Source organism: Fukomys damarensis, unplaced genomic scaffold (assembly GCF_012274545.1).
Source record: "Fukomys damarensis isolate Sample0158 unplaced genomic scaffold, DMR_v1.0_HiC HiC_scaffold_4, whole genome shotgun sequence".
Lineage (NCBI taxonomy): Eukaryota > Metazoa > Chordata > Mammalia > Rodentia > Bathyergidae > Fukomys > Fukomys damarensis.
In genome coordinates this window covers 69,570,479-69,596,036 of record NW_022900916.1, presented here as the reverse complement: position 1 = coordinate 69,596,036, position 25,558 = coordinate 69,570,479, and the positions used below count along the sequence as shown (strand labels likewise).

Here is a 25,558-nt window from a genome sequence, read left to right as displayed (position 1 = left end):
TTAAATTTAGTATTTAGTCAGCTAGAACAGAAGATTTCAAGTTTTAAATTTTGTGCTCTGTAAGTAGCTCTAGTTGAGAACAAATTATCAGGGTAATATCAAAATTGAAGAAGATCCCCTAAATTAATTCTCTTTATGCACAAAGGTAGACAAAGCAATTTGCTCTTTTTTTTTTTTTTTTTTTTTGGTACTGGGGCTAGAACTTGGGACCTTGTGCTTGCAAGGCAGGTGGCACCACTGAGCTAAATCCCAGGCAACTTGCTCTTTTCTAAGGTGTATGCTATAGAACTGCTAGATATTGCTTTTAGGATTTTCTATTGATAAGACTGAGTCTCCACATTTAATCTCAATCTAATCTGTTTTTAAATATATAAAAGTCAACCCTTACCCACGTAAAGTGTGCTTTGACCCATCACTGCAGGTTTTAGAACAGTTTTATGACTTCTGAAATAAACTGCATGCTGTTGTTGGGTAATTCCATTAAAAATGGCTTGGCAAACAAAGTATTACAGGTCCTCATCTCAAAGAAGTGGGGGAACCAAACAGAAATTGTTGCCAAAAATTTACTGAAAAATGAGGAGTGAAGGGGCAAGGGAAAAACTGGCTCTACAGAGCAAACTTGGGCCAAACAAAAGGCAAAAATAAAAGTACTCCTTGGGCCTAGGAGACCTAGAATGTGCTACTCTGAAGAGTCACAAGAGCAAGCTCTTACTGGTGTCCTGTCTCCTAGAAGCTGCTGAGAAGTTCCATGTGTGGGTCCTGGCAGACCTGGGTCTCCAACTGACAGGCCTCACCCACCTCTCCAGCCAGCTGTGCCCTGTCCCACCTCATATAGCAGCACCTCTTAGCCCTCACCTTCCCACATCCCTGGCTTCCCAGTCCTCAGCCTAACCTACTTCCAGTTTCTGTAGATTTATCTATTCTGGATATTTCATGCACATTGACTTGAGATGGGCTCTTGCTATGCAGTTCAGGATGGCCTTGAACTCATTGTGTAGCCCTGCTGGCCTGGAACTCAGGGCAGTCCTCCTGCCTCAGCCTCCCCAGTGCTGGGATTATAGGCATGAGCCACCATGTCTGCGGTTACTGACTTTTTACAACATAATGTTTTCAAGGTTCATAGAGATAGTGTACATCCTCTTCCTTCCTCCTTTTCCCACTTCCCCCTGCCCCTCTTCCTTTTTTTGTACCTGGGATGGAACTCAGGACCTTGTACTTGTGATGCAGGTTTGCACCACTGAGCTAAATCCTCAGCCCTGATACCTTATTTTCTTTTGTTTGTTTATTTGTTTTTGAGCCAGGGTCTCATTATGTAGCCCAGGTTGGCCTTGAACTTGTGCTCCTCCTGCCTCAGCCTCCTGAGTGCTGGGATTACCACCACTCTTGGTATAGTACTTCTTTTCTTTATATCACTGAGTAATGTTCCATTGTAAGGATATACGTACTTTTATTTACCATACATCAGGGGATGTACATTGAGGTTGTTTCCACGTTTTGGCCCTTCTGCATAAAGCTGCTACTGCATACATTCGTGCAGTTTCCTGTGGATGTAAGTTTTAAAGTTTGGGGGGTATTTATACCTAGAGATGAAATAGCTGAGTCATATGGTCACTTTATATTTAGCCTTTTGAGGAACTGCTCTACTGTTTCCTAACATACTGTTTTTACAGTCTCATCAGCAAAATGTAAGGGTTGTAATTTCTCAGTATCCTTGATAACACTTATTATTGTCTTTTTAAAAAAATTCTAGTAGTTGTAAAGTGGTCTGTCATTGTAGGTTAAATTTGAAAATAGACGTTAGGCATAACAGTAATGGTAGTACTCTTAAGACGAGTTAATACTACAGCTAAAATAGTTAATAGGCTAATGTAAGAATATAACTGTTAGTGTAAGACTTAAAGTCTCACTTCCACTCCATGGAGCGTGAACAGCCAAAAAGGCTTCCATGATGCTGGGTCCTAACACCCAGCGAGGCTCCGAGAGCTCGACAGAGAAACAAGAAACCCAAGAAGGAACACACCAGGTTAGATGGTAAATAGACCTTTATTAGTCTGGCTAGACGGCGCTCCCGGAGCCAGGTGGCTTACAGAGGCGACTGCTCAGGGGCTGAGGTCCTTTTTATAAGGTTTTTCTAAACAAAGAGTGAGAACAAGACCCCAGACGCATTGCTTATCTTATGCAGGAAATGTTCTACGGTCAAGTTAGCAATTAGCATATGAAGAGCACACTTTGTGAAGACCAGTGGAGAGGATCGTAAGCACAGTAAGTGGGCAAGGGGTGAGTTTCCTGCTGTCCCTTAGGGGTCTGGTTTATGACATGTCTGGCATCCTGCGTTGGTCACTCGCAGACCCAGGATGCCCTGTCTGGATCAAAGTCCTAAGACATTACCTCTGTTTACTCGTACCAGGTTTACACACACTTCCTTCTCATTTTATCTGTAGATGTGTAGGACCCCAACCGCTGTGTAGCCCCTAGACAGTCAGCATATAACAAAGTACATTCCATTCTGCTCTGCTCCCTTCCATCTACAGAAAAGAGAGGTTATTAGAGAAAAGCAAAGGAATTGGAAGAGGAAGGAAATTGTGTGTGTGTGTGTGTGTGTGTGTGTGTGTGTGTGTGTGTGTGTGTTTTAAAGCTTTCAAGCTCCTCAAGTACAGGAAGGCACTGCAGGTGGAGATTGAGATGGAGAATTTTGTGCTAATAGTGTATGCCAATTCCACCATATTAATAAGTTTTTTAAGACTGAAGATTTTCTTTTTTTCTTATAGTATTTGTCAAACAGTGGTAAAAGGCAGGGAAGTAGCTTTAAGGAAGCACAGACAAAAGAGGGTCAAAATCTGCCTCCCAGGGGCTGGGATTTGCATAGCTAATAATGTAGGCGGTTCTGGTGTGACTTACTGTTGTGCTTGATCTCAGGTCTGGTTGTTTGAGGTTTTGGGAGAGTATCATCACTTGAGGGAGCAATTTGGTTTCCATCATGAGATGAAGGCTCCTGCTTTGGGCAGGTGTCACCTCATCATGGGGTGGTCTGTAAGACTGTTTTTCCTGAAATCTGAGGTGACTGCAGGGCTAGGACAATGACTGGAGACTTCTGGGGAGTTGCTCCAGGGTGCCTGGAACTCTATGTTGTAAAAGTTGGCGAGTGAATGTTTGTCCTTGTAAGTCTGGAAAATTACTGTAGTTATTCTTACCTTGATATCCTCAATCTTGAAAGGGGGATGAGATGGGCAAGGTAAATTGAGAGTCACTTTTGTTCTGAAAGTGATTATAATGTCTACTTGCAGAGCTGAGCACAGAGACCAGTCTCCATCCTGGCCTCTAGGTTCCCATTACAAAAAGGTGTTTTTTTTCCTCCCTCTGGATATATGTATAATGGTTCTTAATTAAGTTGAAAATTAGAAAAAGTCCCTTGGTCTTTGTAGTCATTTTAAAAAATAAGAATAGTTTAAAATTTCTCAATGATTTTAGAAAAACATCATGTAATTTTTACATAATCCATAATCCTTTTTGAGTTAATGATAAAATTGAAAAAAGCTTTTTTTTTTATGTATTTTGTTGAAAAGTTTGTTATTGGAGAAAAGCATCCAAAATATGTGTAACTTCTTGTTTTTTTTTTTCTTTTTATTGAGTTTGTTGGTACAATCTAGGTGTACAATACAGTTACATTCATTATTGGGATCCTGTACCTTTACATGATAGGTCTTGATTTTTATTTTTCCCCTTCTCCCTGCCCTCCCTTCACCCCCTCCTCCCCTAGAATATGTGTAACTTCTGAATCTATTAAGTGAAATGATTTGACAGCCGCTTTTTAGCTTGTTTTCCTTTATAGTAATATTACTAAATATTATATAAACATATCGTTAGTTTTGCAGTCATTTCATTTTCTGGTGTTGCTACAACATTGTGCTTTAGTAAGCTATTAGTGTGTACAATTGAAAGTTATTCAGGTTATTTTTATGTAAATAGTAGCAAAGTAGGTAGGAAATTATAAAAAGTGTATGACTTAAGATGTAAGGTTGTTTAAAGTATATAGTGAATATTTCCCAAAGATGAAAATTTTTTACTGAAGGAGAATGTTGGACTTACAAATACCCTAAATACAGGATGCTATGTTTGCTTTGTATATTTTAAGTAAGAATGTTAGAAGAAATCAACCAGTCAAAAATGCTGGCAGGGCTGTGGGGAAAGAGGAACCCTTCTCCACTGTTGGTGGGAGTGCAGACTGGTGCATCCACTGTGAAAATCAGTATGCAGATACCTCAGAAAACTAGGATTAGAGGTCCCATTTGACCCAGCTACTGGGTCAAAGTGAAATAAATAGGACACAGTTGTGTAAAGACCAAATAGTTTCTCTGGTGTGAGAAACAAAGTGTAAGTAAGGAGGATCAAAATGTATAATAGGTAGTGTGAACTAGGATGAAAAGGTGCAAAGGGGAAGGGGATGTGAGGGGTGGGGAAAGGAAAGAAGGGAAAGGAATAAATATGAGAAAGGAAGAAAAAAGAATTTAAAAATAGAAAAGATGATTTGAACTATCTCAAAAGAACTTTTCTGCACTGTGACCATAAACTGTTGTTTGATTTCAGCATTTCTTTTCTTCCAGGATTTGTGTAACATTTTTGTAGTTGATTGTAAATGTTTTATTTATTTATTTTTTTGATATTGGGAGTTGAACTGAGGACCTTGCACTTGCCAGGCAGGCACTGCACCCCTGAGCTAAATCCCCAGCCTGAAATGACCCGATAGAAGCACATAAGACTCATTCTCTTGTAGTTTCCCATGTGATACTGTATTTCCTGTAATGACATCTAATATACAGAAAATGGGATTCTGTATTTAATATCATTCATTTTTATTTTTTAGATTATCCGCATCATGGTGAAATGAAGTAATGCAAGATGAGCAAGTTAAAAGTGATATCAGAGAAAAGGTACCATAATTCTAAATATTAATTTGTGTAGAGAAATAATACATGATAGAATTACTTGAAATGGATTACTTTAAGAAATATGTTTATATTTTATTAATATTTAATATATGAGTCAGTAAACTAACTGATGGGCCATATATGCCAACCTGTGGTTTTTGTATAGACAACAGCCCTAAAGGTTGTTACATTGTTTTTTAAAAAAATCAAAATTATAATACAGTGGACTCTTGAGTTACAACTGGCACATATGAACAACTTGGGTTATAACTGGAATTTTAGTTTTAAACTTATGTCCAAAGTCTTGAGTTAGGACCCAAATGCTGATCTTTCCTGTGTGAGGTTTATTGAGAAATCCTGGATCAGTGTCTAAGGACCCTGAAATCTGCTTGGGAGAAAGTGCAGCCTCAACTCAGGCAGGAGAGAATTTGAAGGCTGTGTGGAGGAGTCTGATCCTTCACCTGGCCCCATGGTGATGACCCCGTCACCACAGCAGGGTCCGTGGCTCGCAGGTGGACCGTGGTGATGCTGAGGGGCTGGTGGAGGAGGAGCTGTCAGAGGAGCTGTCTGTGGAGGAGCTTCAGCAGCTTCTGGCTGAGCCACACAGAAGGGCAGCTGAGGAGCTTTCTGAGGGGAGGGAGAGTATCAGTAATCAGTGCCGCAGAGTTCTTCTGCATTAAAGGAAAGCCTGAAGAAATGGACACAGCTACAAACGTCTGTAGAGAAGACACACCCAGGCCAGTTTTTGCATTCAGTTGCTTAGTGACGATGTCGTGTCATACTCAGAACAGGGTTAAAGAAGAGACAGAAACAGACAGCCACAGACCAGGTTAAGACCACAGACCAGAAAAGATTGAGACCTAGTGAGCCAGAGCAGGTCCTAGTGGGCTACAGACTCTCCCGAGGAGAGAAAGGACACCAGAGAGTCAGATTCCTCATGTTCTTATGGAAAGGACTCTCCTTCCAAACAGTAACCACCTTCCATTTCTTCCTCCCTTCCTGTAAGTTAAAGATGTCAACTTGAATGGTCAGTACAGTATAAATTGTTGTTTCTGGTAAACCAGGCACATTTTATAACTTTTTGGTGAATACACTAGGAAAATTATTGGTGTGTCTGGTAAATTATGCACATTATACAACCCTTTTTTATTATGAAAAGGTTAAGGAGTGGTTTGGGAGGTTCAGAATGTATTATGGGTATTTCCAGTATTTCTTATGGGAAAAATAGTCTTGACTTAAAACCAGAATTGAGTTCATAAAGTCAAGGATCCATTGTAATATTGTGTATCACATGAAACTCAAATTTTAGTGTACACAATTAAAGTTTTATTGGGCCACAATTATGCCCATTTATTTTCATATTGTTTGTGGCCATTTTTATACTCTAGTTACAAAACTGAGCAGTGACATAGGCAGTATAACCTACAGTGCCTAAAATACATGGTTCAGTTTAATCCCAAAATGCAGTTTTTACTGCTGCTGAGTGCTGTCCAACAGAAAGAGATCTTCAGTACTACAAGTAGCAAGTTGACCTTAGTTACAGTGTGTGGCAAGTTTCATTTTGTTCAGTGCAGTCATTCACTTGGGCCCTGTGGTTGAGAGAATGTGTGCTCTAAACTTTGCCATGTATTGTGGACCATGAACAATGCATTTACATGAACTTTTGTCCGTTTCATTGGAATTGCCTGATTGTGGTGCTTCTTATTCCGGCTTTTAAAGGAATACCATGAGAGGTGAAACTTGGGCCTGTGGTGTGATCTGAGACTAAGGTTCAGAGTTCTGGATGGAGTCCTCCCAGTTCATATCTAGCTAGTGCTGACTATATTTTTTGACCTTGCTGGAATTGTGTGAGCTAAGCTTGTGTCCGGGAACAGTAAACTCCAAATGTTACAGGGCTTATTAGAGTATTTAAAAACAACGTGCATAGACTATGGCCTGGTGGTTTCATCTTCCATCGTGAGTAATGCTCCATGTCACACATGCTTCTGGTAAGGCAATTTTGGTGTTTTTTTGTTGTTGTTTTTTTGGTACTGGGAATCAAACTCAGCACCTTGCTCTTGTGAGGCAGCCATAGTGCCACTGAGCTAATTTCCTGGCCCTGGTAAGGCAGTTTTTGTCCAATAAAAACGTTACTGTGTGTCCTCATCCACCTATTTATTGTCTCTGGCACTGTAAAACTTCTGGCTTTTCCCCAAGTCAAAATGATCCTGAAAGGTAAGCATTTTCAATCAGTTTTAGCACCTTGAGGCAGCCAACACAGCACAACTAAAGACACTGAAAAAGTGACTTCCAGAATTGCTATGGAAAATAGGAAAGAACAGTGGGACAAATGTTCTTGAAGTGAGGAGCGAGTATTTTGGGGGAGATTGGTAGCAGGGAATCAGTCAGTTATTGACTGATGGGTGAAGACAGGGTCTCACTATGTAACCCAGGCTGGCCTCAGACTCGTGCTGATCTTCCTGCCTCAGCCTCCCGAGTGCTCGGATTATAGGCATGTGCCCCCACACCTACCTATTTATTTATTTATTGGTTAGTTGGTTGGTTGGTTGTTTTGAGACAGTTTAGATTGGCCTTGAACTCCCTGTTTAGTTCAGGCTGCCCTTGAATTTGGCAGTGATCCTCCTACCTTAGCCTCCTAAGTACTGGGATTATAGTTGTATGCCACTGTGCCTGGTTTGTGTTTTTAGTATAATAAATGTTTTAAAATATAAACATTTACCATATATTTTGTTCACACTGTGTGTGTGCTATCTGGCCTTTAACAGAAGTTTACCTGCCCTTTTGAGTTAAACACGCTGTAGTAAATGTGACTGATAGATTTTTTATTAGCTATACAGCCTTGAGCAGATTGCTAAATTCTCATATGTCTTATTTTTCTCAAATGTAAAATTAGTGATAATAATATTACAAGGTTGCAAAGATTAAGCAGTACCTGGATGGCTTGGTAAATGATGGCTTATTATTATTGATAATAATCAAAAGTTTCTACTTTGTTAGCAGTGATGTATTTTATGTTTGCAGGTCCACCTCTTTACTTTCATAGGTATCCTTTACTCAAGTCTGTCATATATTTATGTATACAGATTACTTAGAGTTTATTCTTTTTATTGCTAGGTTTTCCAATTATTAACTGTGTAATGCACCATAACAAACTATATTGTTCACATGCTTCTATAGTTTCAATAGGAAAGGAATTTGATATGTTTTGTGCTGTAAGAAGGAATAGCAGCCTGACTTTTTGATCAGGTCAAATGCGTTCCACTGATTAACTGTCTAGTTACTACAACACTGCTCATAAGAATGTGACGTTGCTTCAGGTTTGAAAACCTCTGGCTCCTAAGGTGGGTTGTCCTTTTTCCTCTTCAAATAGATTTCACTGAATTTTTATTTTTGTTGTTGTTTTAGGCAAATTAGTATCACTGCAGTTGATCTGCATACTGGAAATACTAACTCAGACATTTCATTCTCTACTTGTAATTACTCAGTGAAGAAAGCTCAATGGAGTAACCTTGCGATAGATGGAAATGTGTGAAAATCTTTCTTTTCTTGATTTATAGTAGAGTCAGCCCTCTGTATCCATAGGTCCACATCAGTTGATTCAATAATGGATTGGAAATATTTGAAAAAAAATGGTGTTTGTTTTGAACATGTACAAACTTATTATTCCCTAAAAAATATAGTGTAAAAACCATACAGCATTTACATAAGTTATTCTAAGTCATCTAGGGATCATATGGGAAGATGTGTGATCTTTTATTTTTACTGATATTGAGCTACTGTGTGTAGATAGGGAGAGGACGTGTCTAGGTTATATGCAAATACTGTGCCATTTTGTATGAGGGACCTGAATATCTAGGGATTTTGGTATCTTGGGGGGGTGTCCTGGAATCTCCCCCACCAAGCTGCCCACAGATAAAGGCTAAAGCCATTGTTTTTCTCTTGGGCCTACAAATGTCCAATATTTAACTAAAAGTAGAACAAAGTTTGACCTTCATTTTATGCAGCTCTGGTCAGATCGTCTTAGCTCTGCCTTACATGTGTGTTAGTCATTTAGGGAGTGTCTGTAAAAGTTGGCAAAAACAGGATTATTAGCCCTAAAGTTACCTAGCCTATTTGCATGTGTTTTTAAGTTTTTATATCATTATATGTTTGTGATACAAAATACTTAATATTTGTTTTGGGGAATTTGTAGATAACTGTCCATCTAGTACTGATAATTTTTGATTTTCTCTTCTCTCTCTCTCTTTTTTTTTGTGGCAGAGTCTCCATTTGTAGTTCAGTCTGGCCCTGAACTCACTAAGTAGCCCAGGATGGCGTTGAACTTATGGAGATCCTCCTGCCTCAACCCCAAGTGCTGGGGTTACAGGTGTTGCGCCACCATGCCCAGTTGTAATCTTTTCTCCCCCTGCCCCACATCCCCATCTCCAGAAAGTTTGCTTCCCTGTTTTTTACCATCTCTCCTTTATTTTGCTCTTTATTTATATTATGGGTTTTCCATATAAGATAAACCATAGATAAAGATGTATTTTACTAAGCATTATAGTATCAAATCTGTATCAATCAATGCTTACTAGAGAAATAGATTTAATGCAAGATATACATAACAATTTACAAAATTGGCTTACAATGGCCGCCCAGAGTTAGGTGTAGAAAATGCAAAATGTCTGTCTGCATGCTGGAGATCCAAAGGATCCAGTGGAAGGCCTGGAGCTCAGTGTAGTGTCCTGTGTGAGTCCATGTCAGGAAGCCAAAGGGTCTGTGCTGGAGGCCAAGGGACAACATCCAGGGTGAAAATGAAGACCTGAGCTCCTTAGAAGAAACAGGAGTGAGCCTCCTCCTTCATTTCCCTTTTGTGCCATTTAGATGGCAAGCCTATTGGTTGCTGTCACTCATACTCAGTAAATCCCAGCGGATCTTCAGTGAATCCCCTCAGCCACAATTTAGTTGGACATTTCCTACTCAAGTTGACATAATAATTTAGTTATCACAATGACTCATCCATTTTCCTATGAATGATTCAAAAGTATACTTCTTTGTGGATGAATAGTACTGTACTTCCTTGTATACGTAAACCACGTCTTTATCCATTTATCTTTTGCTGGGCATATAGGCTATTTTCATAAGATAGCTGTTATGAATTGTCCTGCTATAAACATGAACATGATTGTATAATATAACCAAAAGACGCTGGGCATTCCTTCATGTTCTTATTGGTCATTTATTCTTCTTTCAAGAAGTATCTAATCATTTCAGTTGCCCATGTTTTGATTGGGTAATTTATTTTTTGAGGTCTATTCTTTTTGAGTTTTTATATATTCTAGACATTAGTCTCTGTCAGAGAAGCAGCTGCTAACATTTTTTCCCCCATTCTGTAGTTGTCTCTTCATTCTTGTTTCCTTTGCTGTATAGAAGCTTTTGGATTTGATGTGATTCCTTTTGTTGATTCTTGGTGTTATATCTTGTGCACTGGGTATTGTTTGGATTTTACTTCCTTACATCACCCGGATGCCTATGTGTAAGCAAGAGGCATTTGTTGACTTTACTTCACTTATTTCCCATCTTTGCATCTTGTCATGTGGAAGTCTCAAGTCACTTTTATTTTCAGTTGGTAATCCACTGGATTTTCTTTCCTGAGGAGGCTTCTGTCTTGACCTCTAACCAGCAATTGACATTAAAAAAATTTTTTTCCCCTTCTTACTTGAAAACTCAGTTGGTTTCTGTGGTACCACCATCTCTTGTTTTTCTTTTTGCTTCACTGGCCACTGCTTTTAAATCTTAGGGGACGTCTCTGTAACACCTCTAGATATTTTTTTTTTTTGTCTCCATTGTACTTTTCTCCTCTTTCTGTCTCTTCAGGCAATCTTATTTGTTTCCTATTGACATACATCTCATCTGTACTTGAGACCAGCTCCTATATGACTAAATGCCTATTAGGTACATAGTGTAATCAAAATATGATGAATGTTTAAATTTTTTAAGTGTGTTATACTAAAAGACACATTATCATGAATTCCCCTCAGAATCTTCCCTCTTGCTTCAGATATACTTATCTTGTTGTTCTTGTGACTTTCTGAAGTAGTTGTAGAAAGGCTTTTTGCCTGTCTTTATGTGAGATCAAAATTCAGTGAATGCTGCTGCTGACCATCAAATGTAAAGACAAACTTGTAAAAATGTTAGTGTGTCCTCATTCATTGGAATAACTGGGTACAACTGTGTGACTTTTGGCTCTTCCCTAAAGTCAAAATGATCATGAAAGGTAAACTTTTTGATTTCATTCAGGACATCAAGACACCCGTGACAATGCAACTAAAGAGATTCAAGAGGACTTTCAGAACTGCCTCAGACGGGGCAAGAATGACAGACTAAATGTATTTGAAGCTGGGGGAGTGTTTTGAAGGGGCTTAAATTAATGTCAGTGTGTCTTTTACTTTAATAAAAAATTCAAAAATTAAAAACCTTCACTGTTTTTTTTTCTGTTTTTCATTGTGGTTTTTGATTGCACTTTATCTTGTCACCTGAAGTCTCACAGTGATCTCCAGCATAATGTGTTCCCCGAATTGAATGTTTGCAGATTTTGTCATCTTCTTGAATTAGTCTTTTTCAGCTGATGACGTTCTGACCATGCACAAAGGCAAGCTGTACATCTGAGAGTTGTACTTGGCATTTTTTGTTAGCACTGCACATCCAGACTGTGAGTGACTTGCCAGTTTTATGCCTTTCATTAAAAGTATGTCACTGTCTTAGTCACTTCTTGTTGCTGGGACAGAAATACCCGACACAAGTTAAAGAAGGGAAAGTTTATTTTAGTTTATAGTTTGTAGAGTTTTCAGTCCACAGTCGGCTGGCTCCAAGGCATGGGGGCGTGGCAGAGAGGGAACAGTTCATGGCGAAGCAGGGCAGAAAGCAGAGCCTTCCTTCCTTCCTTGTTTATTCCATGGAGGCTATAAGCCTATCAGTTGGTGCCACACACATCCAATTTCCTCTGCAGTAAATTCATTGTCCATACCCAGAACTATGCTAAACAGTAAGTTGACTAGTCCAATATCACACCCATAATCTAGTAACTCCGAAAAGCCCCACCTATGAGTTCATGAGGCTTTGGGGAGATATCTAGGTGTAAGCCACGAAATCACTCATCTATATTTTTCTCCACGTCCATTGTTGTTGCCTTGACCAGGTTTTTATCACCCCTCCCTTAGACTACTGTAGTTGTCTTTTTCCCCGCATTGATCCTTAGAAGTTTACCAGTATCGAGACCTTAGAAACTGACAGCTTTTCAGAAATGTCTTCTAAGCACAGCTGACTTTTGACTTTTGAGTCTGTCTTTTCAGTTTATTAGGGATGAGAAATTGCTGCCTGTTTGGTCTAGCACTCACGTCTTTGGTGCTGAACTATAAGACTGTGTATGTTCCCCAGACAGTCTCAGTATTGGCATACGAGGAAGAGCACCTGATCACAACGTTGGCTAAAGTGGTACAATCAGTAGTAGCAGTAGCATCAGACAATCTAGAAGATGACGAGCAGTGGTAACTATTAACTTTCCACATTTAATCATGGGTATAAAGTTTATAGTTATTTAACAAAGTCTAAAATCAGAAAATTACATATAGTAAAAATTCACTCAATAGAGCTATTTTAACTCTGGGAGAAAATTTAATGGGGATAAGAAGAAAAAATAGAGAAATGGAGTGGGGGGAGGGACAGAGGGACAGAGACATTAGAAGCAAGGCTAAAGGACAAAGGAATATTTCAAGCTTTGGGAAACTAGTGAAGAAGACAGGAGAGAAAGAAAGAAGGAAAACACAAAAACAAGAACAAAAAGTATAAATAGTATCTACTCATGAGAGAAAATCAAGTAAAAAAGCAAAAAGTGAAAAAAAGATTTCTCTGATTTCAAGCCTATGATTTTCTTCTGGGGTCTACAGTTTTGTGGCCAATTCAGGTCATGTCTACTGTCATGGTACTCAAAGGAGGCAGACAATCCAGATCCACACTGGATTATGCCCAGCATGCTTGCAGTATGGTTAGGGCAGCGTACTGGATAATGCTAGCAAGCCTGACGTAAGAATAGTGTTGGATGCTGATTCCATGTGTTCAACTCCACAGAAGTTCAAACTGGCCCTGGCCTAGTCTAGTTTTGCAGTTCAGCCTTGCGTTGTTTAGCCTGTACCAGGTATCTCTTGCCATTCTGACCTCTGCTCCTTGACCCTGGATGTCCCTGATACTGTTGAGGTTTTGTCTTACCCAGTCACTGGGACGCCTGAGATAAAGCCATTCCATGGCTGCTCTAAGTCCTGGGTTCAGTTGGCCTCTCCCAAAAATGGTGTCTCCCCAAGTATCCTCTCCAGGGCCTTGGCAGATACTTGGACTGGACTCACCCGCTATTGTAGTTCATTGTTCTGTTCCGTGGTGTGTTTCTCTGTGAAAGGCCTCTGGAGTCACCTGCCTTTACTGTGTCTCAGTAGCTTGGAGCCTCCTCACTCATGCTGTGAGCCCAGAGTCGGGAGAAAGTTCATTTTGCCACCTCCTTTTTCTTTGTTGAGGTCTGTCTCTTCACTTTAACTGTGGGCTCCAGTCCTCCCTTCGGATATCTTCCTGAGTCCCGGTGATTGACCTCCATCCTTTTCTTTTCCAAGATGTTTCGTTCCAGTGTCTCTATTCTCTATCTCTGAGAGGCTGATTTGCTGCTGTTTATTGCTCTGCTATCTTCCCGGAAGTTCCACCATTGGGACTTTTTCAGTATCCAAGAAAATTTCTATTTTCAGGAAAATAGCTCTGAGATTGAATGTAAACTCAGAATCAAAAGTAGCCTGAGATGATAAAAATGAAACGAAACAAATAGTTGATATAACAAATAACGCTGACAGTTATAAATGGAACTTCGTAAAGTTGCAGTCATCCTCATTTCGTTCACCTAAAAACAGGGTAAGTCAGGGAAGATACACTTTCTCTTTATTTAAAATGTGTCTGTTTTGCAGTGTGACATCTCACATTGCTTCCCCTTACATTTCAGTACACAGTCCTCAGTTCTAGTCTGTAATCAGTCAAAAGGTAATGCCACCTTTTGGTGGTTCAGCATTGGTGACAACAGTCTTGAAATTTTTGAGTTGAGTTGGGGAGTGCCTTAAAATATAATTTCATGCCATTTTCATTATGTAGATGGGAAAAACAGGGACTTTGATTTATATGTTGTTTCTACTTTTTTTAACTTTCTTTAAAAAATGTATCCACTGATCCTTTTTACCATTTGGGGGAGAGCTTGACTCTCAAACAGGAGTTAATTATATGCAAATTACTTTTTGGTGTCACTGATAATAAGGTAGACTCTTAATTCAAATGAAACAGGACTTGTGTTATATTTATTATGTTTTGTATATTTTTTGAAGTTTTATGTTGAATTTTTTTACATAGTCATTTTTAGCTGGAAAACTAATATGACTTTTTCAGAGAAAAAATAATTGAAGAAATCAAGATGTTCCATTATTAAATTTCATGATTACAAATTTCTGTCAAACTTGAGTTAATAAAAACTTGTAAAAAAAATAGCAGTAGTTCTCAACTTTTTTACTTCACAATCTCTTCATATTCTTAAGCTAATGTTGACTCTAAAAATATTTATGTGTTTATTGTTCCCATTGATAGCTCCCATAATAAAATTAAAGCCAAGAAATTAAAATAATTATTGGTTCATTTAAAAACTATAATAAATCCATTGTATAACATGTTTGTATTAGAATAACTTTTTACTGAAACAAAGAATATTTAGTAAGAAGAGTGGCATTGTTTTGATACATTTTTACAGAGTTTTGATGTCTGGCTTAATGTAAGTCAGCTAAATTCTCTTAATCTGTCATGATACAGACAAATTATACACATGTAAGTATATATATATGCCTATGCATGGATAAGTTAGTGTGTTATTCCTTTTCTTTTGTGTGTGTGTTGTTGAAGCATGTGAAGGAAAACATACGGCCTCAGATATGTAATTAGTAAATGGAGTAGTACTTTTATACCCTTTTCAGATTATCATTATTATTATTATTATTATTAGTATCATTATCATTATTATTTTGGATTTTTGAGACAGTCTCACTATGTAGTAGAGACTGACCTGGAACTCACAATGTAGCCCAGGCTGGTCTCGACCTCACAGCGATCCTCCTGCCTCAGCCTCCCAAATGCTGGGATTACAGGCGTGTGCCACCACGCCTGGCCCCATTGATGTGTCTTGAATGAATGATTCTTTTACCCATGTTTGAACTTATCGCATCATAAATTGGTCATTAGGAAAACAGTGATTCAGTGAGTTATGCAGATCTTGTAAATGTTATATATTTTAAAATATAATAAAGATTACAGTTGTTAACATCATGGATCAATCAGGGTGTGTGTGATTGTGTGTGTGTGTGTGTGTGTTTGTGTGTTGGGCTAGAACTCAGGGCTTTGTGCTTGTTAGGTAAGCTCTTCTATACCACTAAGCTAAATCCCTAACCCCAAACATTCTTGAAATACTGGGAAGCTGGGAGTTACAATTTTTGTTCAAAAGCCCAGCTTTTTTTTGTGTGTTGTGTGTGGTTCTGGGATTGAATTTAGGACCTTGTGCTTGTGAAGCAGGCAGAGTGCCACTGAGCTAAATCTCTGGCCCTGAAAGCTGAGATTTTATTATTGGTAACATCTATCATTTCCTTGTATGTTGAGCCCATCTTGATTATTCACAAAAATTTTTGCCATAGTATCTGATTACTCAGTTTATCCTTTGCTTTCTGAAGTAATGATGTTCTGGGAAAAAGGTGACTAGTTCAGCTTGCAGTTCACTTGCACCAATGTTGTCTCCCACGTGTCATATGAGTGGACAGCAGAAGTGTTTTATACACATGAAGAATGTTGAGAAGATAATCTACTCATTGATGAAGTTGGCATTTTTTAGAAAAAGTATGGTGGGGAAGAAAATAGTGAAAAGTACAATTTATACCTTGATTTGTGCTGTCAATTCTTACCCAGCATGTCTTTGGACCATCAGTACAAATGTCAATTCAGTGTTAAAGGGGAATAATGTCCTAGTATTTTATTAAAATGGGGGTTGACCTGTATATTTTCTGAAAATGTCTCAGGTACCCTCAGAATTTTGTAAACCATACTTTGAGAATTGCTGTTCATTAAGAGCTTTATCAGACTGGAAAGCTAGTTTGCTATCAGAGACTTTTATTAAAAGACTTAGCAGACAACTTGAGACTCAGATTGATCAAAGATAGGACAATTAACTATTAAAACCTGGAGTGGATAACACATAGAAAATATGTTTATGAATTTCCATTGTTATAAAAAACTAAAATACTGTACTTCATTCTTCACCGTGGAGGATGTCAGGGAATGAATTTATTCTTTAGAAACTGGTAAATACAAGTAAATTAAAAATTCCGCCCCTCATGGGCGTGTGTGCCTGTCATCCCAGCATTTGGGAAGCTGACGTGGGAAGATAGTGAGTTCAAGGCCAGCCTGAGAGCTGGAGTGAGACGCTGCCTCAGAAAACCACACGTAAACAAAATCATCGCCTTTGCTTTTACTTAACGAAATCTACTTACGTATAATTAAATATGGAAAGAAATCTTGATGAAATTATTTATAATTTTCTTCATGGAATCACTGTAGTTAATAAATGAAGCGGGAATGGGGTGGTGAACTTCTTACTGTTTTGCAGCCTTTAGTGGCGTATGACCGGACAAACAGTAGCCAGGTACTGTTGGTGTCTTCAGATCCAGCTGTCACTCTGAAGAAAACATACAGGTTGCAGAAACATGTTAATGATACCAAGGGTTTGTGATGCAGATTCCAGAATGTGGGAAGCTATATTGTATTTAAGCTTTTTCAACAAGTAGAGTGTGAGGGAAAAAAATGCTCAAAAGCCTATAGATTAAGACAAAAGCAATATATAGACCTTGTTTAGGTTCTGACTCATGTAAATCTCATAGTTCAAGAAAATGAGAGAATTTATGAAACATGGCTACTAATTTATGAAATATTACATTTTGATAGTTTTTGCTATAATTGTAGTATTAACAATACACATTTTAAGGGGTCCTTATGTATTTAGAAAATAGAAATCATTTTTTCTGAGGAAACAATTTCTGACATTTGCTTTGAAATTAGCCAGTGGGATGTATGTGCTTGCAGGTGGTATGTATGAAATAAAGTTATTCATGAATTGTATAATTTGTGATAGTTCATTATATTCTTTTTATTTTTAGAAATTCCCATTGTTAAAAGTTTTTGCTATTCTAATGTGTGAGGCCTATGGTTCAATCAGAAAATTGATGAGCTAGCTAGTGTCCTAAGTAATGATTGTATAGAATAAGACATGAAAGATCTCTTTCATGCGTTTGATATAATTTCAGTAGTGAGAAATTGTAAGAATATATTTTACTCTTGGAAGTAGAGGGCTTGTGGAAGGTGGACCTATAATTTGGGTTACAAACTGAAATGAGGGGAGAAAGCCATATGAAAAATTTTGAAAATGTCCTCTGTGTTGAGGGGACAGCAAATTTAAAGACCCAGAAGCCCAGTTAATACTTTCTGTGTTCATGGAACTGGTAGAAGACCAGTATGGCTGCATCTTTGTGAGGGAAGAAAATGTTATAAAGAATAACATCTGAGAAGTAGACAGGAGTCAGAAGAGATGGGGCTTGCTAGGCAGTAAAGATGTTACTTGAAGTCTGATAGGAAGCCCCTGAAAGAGTTTTAGTTGAATAGCTACTTGATTACATTAGTGGTTCCATAAATCTACATGTGATGTAATGGCATTCACCTATCAATGTCTTATTTTTTAGATTTTTATACTATTCTATAGTTATATAAGGTATGGGCCGGGGATTTAGTTCAGTGGTGCCACGCCTGCCTGGCAAGCACAAGGTCCTTAGTTCAATCCCCAGTACTGTAAAAAAAATAAAAATTAAATTAAAATGTGGCCATGGGGAAAACTGAGTAAAGGCTCAATGAAGGACCACTCTTCTCATTTTGTACCTCCCTCTGAATCCATTATATTTTAGAATAAAAAAGGGAAATCACTGTTTTGAGTTATGATTATTTCTCATCAAAAGGAAAGCAGACTAGGAGATGATTTGAGAAATGATGATTGCTTGATCTTGGGTAGTAATAGGTATACTAGTAATAATGCAGAGAAAAGTGAATGGATCCGAGATGTTTTAGAGATGGAGCTTGTACTGGGCTGGAGTATGGGAAAGGGAGACTAGGCAGATTTTTATTTTGAGCAACCATTTTTGATAGTTTCATTAAGTTTAGGAAGTAAGATTGGAAGAGGAACAGGCTGGGAGGGGGAAACAGAAGAATTTTTATGTTGGGCGTATTAGGTTGGATAAGTTATCATAGATTGAAACTGTAGTTGAAAGTAGGAGCTAAGTAGCATATATGAAAATTACAGTTGAGGGATTAGATGAGATCTTTCATTGCAAAAGTAGAGAGTGAGGAGAGGCAGGCCAGCACAGTGTTTGGGGAGAAGACTTCAGCGTCTAGAGGTGTGGCAGGAGATCTAAGAGAAGTGGTGATAAGAAAATCGGCAGAGTGTGGAGTTAAATCCCAAAGAACGAAATGACAGAAAATTGGGCTGCCTGGCCTTGAAGGAGCTCAGGTTCTGAATACAAGGACAGAAGTGAGGTTTTTGGAAGACCTGACGGTGCAGAAGGCACACAGGCAGTTTGAAAAATGAACAATATATGAGGGAATGTAGAGTGCAAGTGTAGACATTGTTTTCAAGGAATAGCAGAGAATGGGTGGAAGATTAGATCATATTTGTGTGCTGATAGATGTGATCCGATTGAAAGGGAAGATCGATGATAAATCAGAGACATAATGAGTTGAATGTCAAGTGTAAGCATAGAGAGATTGTTCTGTGAATCTCAGCGTAAAGAGCAGAAGTGAACATTGTTTTGGGAGTGAGAAAACATCACTCTTTGGCTCAAAAGCTCCCCAACCCATTCACTGTAAAAGCCAAAGTCTTTTCCTAGATTCTGAGGGATCCTCAGTTGTCTTGTGCTCTCTGCCATGTCCACACTCATTCCGACATTGCCTATGACTACTACCCTCCTTGAAGTCAGGCCTGGCCGTGGGACTACCTCCTTGTTTGTGGGATGTGGCAGATGTGCTCCTGCCCTGGGGTCTCGGTGGTTGTGACTCATTCTTTCTGCTGGAATCTGCATGGCTGATTCCTACTTCTTATTTCTATCAGGGCTGTCCTTAAATGACACCCTCTCAATGAGAGCTCCCCAGACTGTTCTAGTTGTACCCTTCTGAAGGGATTTTGAAGGTTATGAAGAGAGCAAAGAAAGTGTGAAACGTCTCGGAGAGTGAAAGGTCAGGTTGTGTTGTAAAATTACTGGACTATTTGTGGGATCGAATGCACATTTGTGATTTGTAGTTTTCTGAAAGTAGCTTCTTAAATAAAAATTTTAGCGATATTATCTTACAAAGGAGAGTAAGGAAATGTTATATGTATAAGTACTTTAATGTTTTTAGGAGAGCAGTGATCTTTATAGTATTAAATTTACAATTGGTATGAAATGTTCCCTAATGTAAAATAACATTCTTTTTAGTGTTACCAATAATTCTCGGATTGCGGGACTTTTGGCTCAGCTGGAGAAGATCAACACTGAATCTGTGGAATCAGATACTGCTAGACATGTTACATCAAAAATTCTTCATCTGGTTCAAAGCCAAGGTAAGCTTTAATCTCTCTTTGTTTTTGAAATGCATTTTTGATTGAACTGAGAACATTTGCACTGAGCTACATTCCCAGTCCTTTCTCTATTTCTGCCTCTACTTTTGTCTGTTTCCCTCTCTCCTGTTCTTTTCTGTCCTTCCTGCCCTGACCTATCCTATCTTATTCTGGTACTTGAATTGAACTCAGGGCCTTTACACTGAGGTACATACATCTCCAGCACCCGCATACCCTTAAAAAAAACAGGGCCTTCCTAAGTGGCCCAGGCTGGGCTAGAACTTTTGATTCTCCTGTCTCAGTCTCCCAGAGGCTGGGATTATACATGTGTGCCACCATGTTGAGCTTCTTTTTCTTTTATTTCAAGATATGGTTTCACTAAGTCACTAAGTTGCCCAGGCTGGGCTTGAATTTTTAACCCTCCTGCCTCAGCCCTCTCAAAGTGGTGGGATTAAAGGCTTGTGCTACTATACCCAGCTAGGTAATCTATTTTTATCTGTTCCCGTTATTGTATTCTGCTTATCCCAACCTGGAAGCACCTACTCCAGTGTCACCACTGAACATATGCTTCTGACCATACTGCTGTCACACTGCCCCTCTTCCTACCCTGCCACCTCCTACAAGGGTGGTCACCCTAAGTAGTATTCCGTGAGGTTGTACGATGCAGTGATTCTGTTTATAGTTTCTTGGAGTAGCAAGCCAACACACTAGATGTAGTGAAAGATTGTCCCATCACTTGAGGTGTCATCTAATTGCCTGTCGAAATGGGAGAGGTTAGAAATTTATAGTTCAAAGAAAAAGAACTGCAAATAACCAGTACGCATGTGAAAATTTCTTTAAAATTCAGGAGCTAATAATCCAAACAACAAAGACACGTTAGATTGGCAGAAATTAGGGAGAATTATAATATCTGGTGCTGTTGAAAGGCATGGGAACTAGTATATTTTCAATATACTATTTGGAGTACAATATTTATTACAAACTTCAGAGAAAATAATGTGGCAGTGCTTGTGCAAATTTAGTGTGCTTAGTGGGAGGAGGCCAACACCCAGGGAGAGAAGGTAAGCCCTGGAGAATTGGCAGGTCCAGAGAGAAATGAAGGACCAGGCAAGCAGCACCATCCTCGACCAAAACCCACCACTATTGTGATCTACAGAACAGTGGGATTTTACTTTGAAAGTGATTTTACTCCTTCGTGACAGGCTTGAGCTGGAGTTGAGATCCACTGCAGTGTCTGCAGTATTGCCAGAGTGTTTAATCAGGTGCCATTTTGGGAAGGAGCTGATGAAGACGGAGCCACAAGGACGGGGGATTTACCTCAGTGGTTCCACCGCCTGCCTTGCAAGTGCAAGATCCCACGTTCCATCCCCGATACCAAAAGACAAAGAAAAAAAAAATACTGAGCCACAGCCCGACGGACTCCACGTCAGGGTTTCCAGTATTACCCTCCCACAGTGACAGCCAGAAGAGAGCCGCAGGGAGGGTGTGGGTTAGACTTAGACTCCCTGAGAAGGTGAGGCTCAGGCATCCATCTTGAGAAACCAGACCTGGCAAGTGTGGCTTTCAGAGAGGGATAGATCTGAAAGGGCTGGCATTAAGTTCGGCAGTCTGCTTGAACCCCAACCAGTGGTCTAAATGTTTTCTCCATCCAGCATTGTGAGCAAGGGCACACCTTCTCTTGGACGGCTGACATCATCTGGGATGTACAGATAGGAGCCTCTGGAGCGAGTTGGGGGACATCTCACAAACCCACAGGCCATACACTGGGAATTTAGCAAGCACAAGGACCCAAGTTTGATCCCCGGTACCAGACAAACGAACAAAAAACCAAATCCACAGGCCAGAAAGCTAAGCAGAGAAAATCATGACTTGCTGAATTCTAAGACTGCAGATCCTAAAAAGAAACCTCTCATTTAAAAATACCGGGTATTTTTTTTGTTTTCTGATTTAATTTTTTTCTTTCTTTTTCTTTGAGCTTTGGGGTTTTTCCTCCTTTTAATATATTTTCCTCTTTTTTCTTTTCTGCTACTTTAGATAATATTATTGATTTCCTCAATAGAATCCTTTATCTTACTTATTTCTCCTGCTTCTCATCTTCCATTGATTAGTTTTTCAGATTCTACTTGTTTCATTCTCTATGTTCCTGTCTCTTTTATCCTTACTTGTATAACCATTAAGCTTTATGAATCTTTATATAGTAAACCTCTATACTATTACTGTTTAATACTTCTGGGTTACTAGTGGAGGTATAGATGAAGCATTTAGTACATATTTATTGTATGTCAACACTTGGTTTGTCTTACTATTTATTTTTTATTAGTTTTATTGGTACATTTAATATATACAATATAATGACATTCATTGTTGGAAATTTATACCTTTACATAATCAGTCTTGGTTCTTATGTTTTTCCCCATCCTTCTACCCTCCCTTCAACCTTCCTTCCCTCCCAATCTACAAAGGTTTTGTTTCCATTATTTTTCATTTTCTCCTATTAATTCCATTCCCTTCTTTCCTTTCCCTTACCCTTTCTGTTTCCCCTCCCTCTTTGTCCCTTTTTTTCCTATTTCACATTATCTATTATACCTTTTAGTCCTTATTTACACTTTCAGCTTCTCATACTAGAAAAACAATTCGGTATTTGCACGTGTGTCCTATTTATATCATTTAGAGTATTGCCTCAATGTGCATCCATTTAGCTATAAATGTCTCTAATTTATCATTTTTTATGGCTGAAAACCACATTATCTAGTCTCCTGTTGATGGGCAGTTGGGCTGCTTTCAATTATTAGCTATCACAAACTGTGCCGCTATTAACATGTGTATGCATATATCACTGTGGGAGACATTTTTAATTCTTTATGGAAGATACCCAGAAGGGGAATAGCTGGGTCAAACAGGACCTCCAATCCTAGTTCTTTGAGGTATCTCCATACTGATTTTCACAGTGGCTACACCAGTCTACTCTCCCACCAGCAATGAAGCAGGGTTCCTCTTTCCCTACATCCCTGCCAGCATTTGTTATTGGTTGATTTCATGATAGGAGACATTCCTTCTGGGTTGAGGTGGAATCTCAGAGTTGTTTTCATTTGCATTTCTCGAATGACCAGGAATGTTAAACATTTTTTCATATGTTTGTTTGCTATTTCTACTTCTTCGTCTGAGAAGTGTCTGTTCATTTCAGATGCCCATTTTTGGATTGGGCCTTTAAATTTGGGAGGTCTGATTTTTTTAAGTTCTTTATATATTCTAGATAGTAGACCTTTGTCTGAGGAAGAGCTGGTGAAAATTTTGTCCCACATTTTGGGTTGTCACTTCACACTGCTGGTTGTTTCTCTTGCTATGCAGAAGTTTTTTAATAAGAGGACATTCCACTTGTGCTAGCTCATGGGCAACTGAGATTTTGTTCATAAAATCTTTTCCTACACCAGTGTCTTCAAGAGTTCTACCTGACTTCTCTTCCAGCCTATTTAGTGTTTCTGTTTTAATATTTAGATCTTTAATCCATTTTGATTTTAGTTTAGTGCATGGTGAGAGATATAGGTCTCGTTATTATCTTTGGCAAATTGAAACTCAGTTTTTCCAGCACCATTTATTAAAGAGGCTATGTTTCCTCCAGTGAGAGTGTTTGGCTCCTTTGTCAAAGATGAGGTGGCTAAGTGTGTCTGGACTTGTTTCTGCATCTTCTAATCGGTTCCACTGGTCCTCAGGTCTGTTTCTTTGCCGGTACCATGCTGTTTTTATCACAGTAGCTTTGTAGTATAGTTTCAAGCTTGGGATTGTGATACCCACTAACTTCTCTTTATTGCCTAAAATTGCTTTTGCTAATAATCTGTCTCTTCTTGTTCCAAATGAATTTTTGGATTGTTTTCTCAAGGTCTGTGAAACATGCCGCTGGGATTTCTTGGGATTGCATTGACTCTATATAGCAGTTTTGGAAGTATGGGCATTTTCACTATATTGATTCTTCCTACCCAGGAGCAAGAGATGCCTTTCCATTTTCTGATATCCTCTTCAATCTCTTTTCAGATGCTGTAGTTTTCAGAGTAGAAGTCTTTGATTTCTTTCATTAAGTTAATTCCTAGGTATTTCAGTTTTTTGGATGCTATTGTGAAAGGAATTGACTGCCCCATTTCTCTCTTAGTGAGTCTGTTTTCTATTTACAGAGAAGCTATTAAGTTTTGTGTGTTGACCTTGTATCAAGCTACTTTGCTGAATTTGGTTATTAAGTCTAGAAGACTTTTGGTGGAGTTTTTGGGGTCTTCTTTATAGAGTATCATGTCATCTGCAAATAATAATTTGACTTCTTCCTTTTCTATCTTTATTCCTTTTATTTCTTTCTCTTGTCTAATTGCTGTGGCTAATGTTTCCAGAACTATATTGAACAGGAGTGGTGATCATGGACATCCTTGTCTTGTTCCTGTTTTAGTTTTTTTTTTTCCTTTGGTATGGGGATTGAATTCGTGTCCTTGTGCTTGCAAGACAGGTGGCAGAACCGCTGAGCTAAATCTCTGGCCCACTTGTGGTTTCCCACTTGTGATCTCCAATTTCATTGTACTATGGTCTAATAATACACAGGGGAACACTTCAGTTCCTTTGCATTTACGTAGATGTGTTCTTTGAGCTAGTATGTGGTCTGTTTTGGAGAATGACCCATGTGCAGCTGAGAAGAGTATGTATTCTGATTTTGTGGGCTGGAACACTCTGTAAACATCTATTAAATTCATTTGTTCAAGAGTTTGAGTTCTGTTTCATTGTTCATTTTCTGTCTAGTTGACCTATCTGTTTGTGACACTGGGGTCTTGAGGTTCCCCGTTACTGTTGTATTAGTGCTTATTTGATTTTTCATGTCCATTAGTATTTTTTTGTTGTTGTTGTTGTCTTTTTTTTGGTACTGGGGATTGAACTTGGGTCCTTGCGCTTGCAAGGCAGGCACCTGAACCACTGAGCTAAATCCCCGGCCCCCTTAGTATTTTTTTATATAGTTGGGCACACTAGTGTTTGGTGCTTATATTTACGATTGTCATATCTTCTTCTTGGATTATTCCCTTTTCAAGAATATAGTGTCCTTCTTTGTCTCTCTTGATCAGTGTTGGTTTGAAATCCACGTGATCTGTAAAGAGGATAGCTACTCCTGTTTTTTTCCAGGTTTCTGTGACATGGAGTATTGTTTTCCACCCTTTAACTTTCAGTCTATAAGTTTCCTTTGAATTGAAGGTGTTTCTTTTTTGCAGCATATTGTTGGATCTTGCTTCTTGACCCATTCTGCCAATCGATTTCTTTTGATTGATGAATTGAGACCATTAACATTGATGTTTATAACTGATATGTGTTGACTTATCCTTGTCATGATTTTTTTCTTTTTGTTAGATTCTCCCCCTTTGCATTTCATTTCTTGTTGTGCCTAATGGATTCATCTGCTGAGCTCCCTAGGGTTGTTATCCTCATTGTCATTCCTAAGGTATTGTTTAAAATTTTTTTGGAGTATTCCAAAAAATACTGGTTGGTATCCATGAAAGTTTCTTATTTCTCCCATCAATTTTGAAAGATGGTTTTGCAGGGTACATCAATCCAGGTTGGAGGCTGTTTTCCTTTAGTGCTTGAAATACATCATTCCAGGTTCTTCTTCCCTTGAGGGTTACTGTGGTTCTGATAGCTTTCCTTTGTATGTGATTTGTTTCTTTTCTCTTGACTGCTTATAAAATTTTGTTCTTCTGTTGGTTTTCTGGAATCTTAACTATTATACGCCTAGGTTTTTTGTTTTTTTTTTTTTTTTGATCTTGCCTAATTGGAGTCCTATGTGCCTCACTTGTCTGCCTGTCAAATTGTTTTCCCCTACTTGGGAAATTTTCTGCCATTACTTCTGTGAACAGTTTTTTTATGTCATCTGTACTCTCTCAACTTTCTT

At 38.7% G+C, this 25,558-nt stretch overlaps 1 protein-coding gene across 4 annotated transcripts in view; it reads left to right on the top strand.

Moving 5' to 3' along the window:
* Positions 1-25,558, top strand: part of Agtpbp1 (ATP/GTP binding protein 1) — a 153,660-nt gene that overhangs the window by 1,877 nt on the left and 126,225 nt on the right. For all 4 annotated transcript variants that reach the window (XM_033758789.1, XM_010605516.3, XM_033758791.1 and 1 more), the window contains exons 2-3: positions 4,862-4,928; positions 19,529-19,653. In XM_033758789.1, the coding sequence (XP_033614680.1) occupies positions 4,897-4,928; positions 19,529-19,653 (157 nt within the window). In that variant the 5' untranslated portion in view covers positions 4,862-4,896. The remainder of the gene's footprint in view (positions 1-4,861; positions 4,929-19,528; positions 19,654-25,558) is intronic.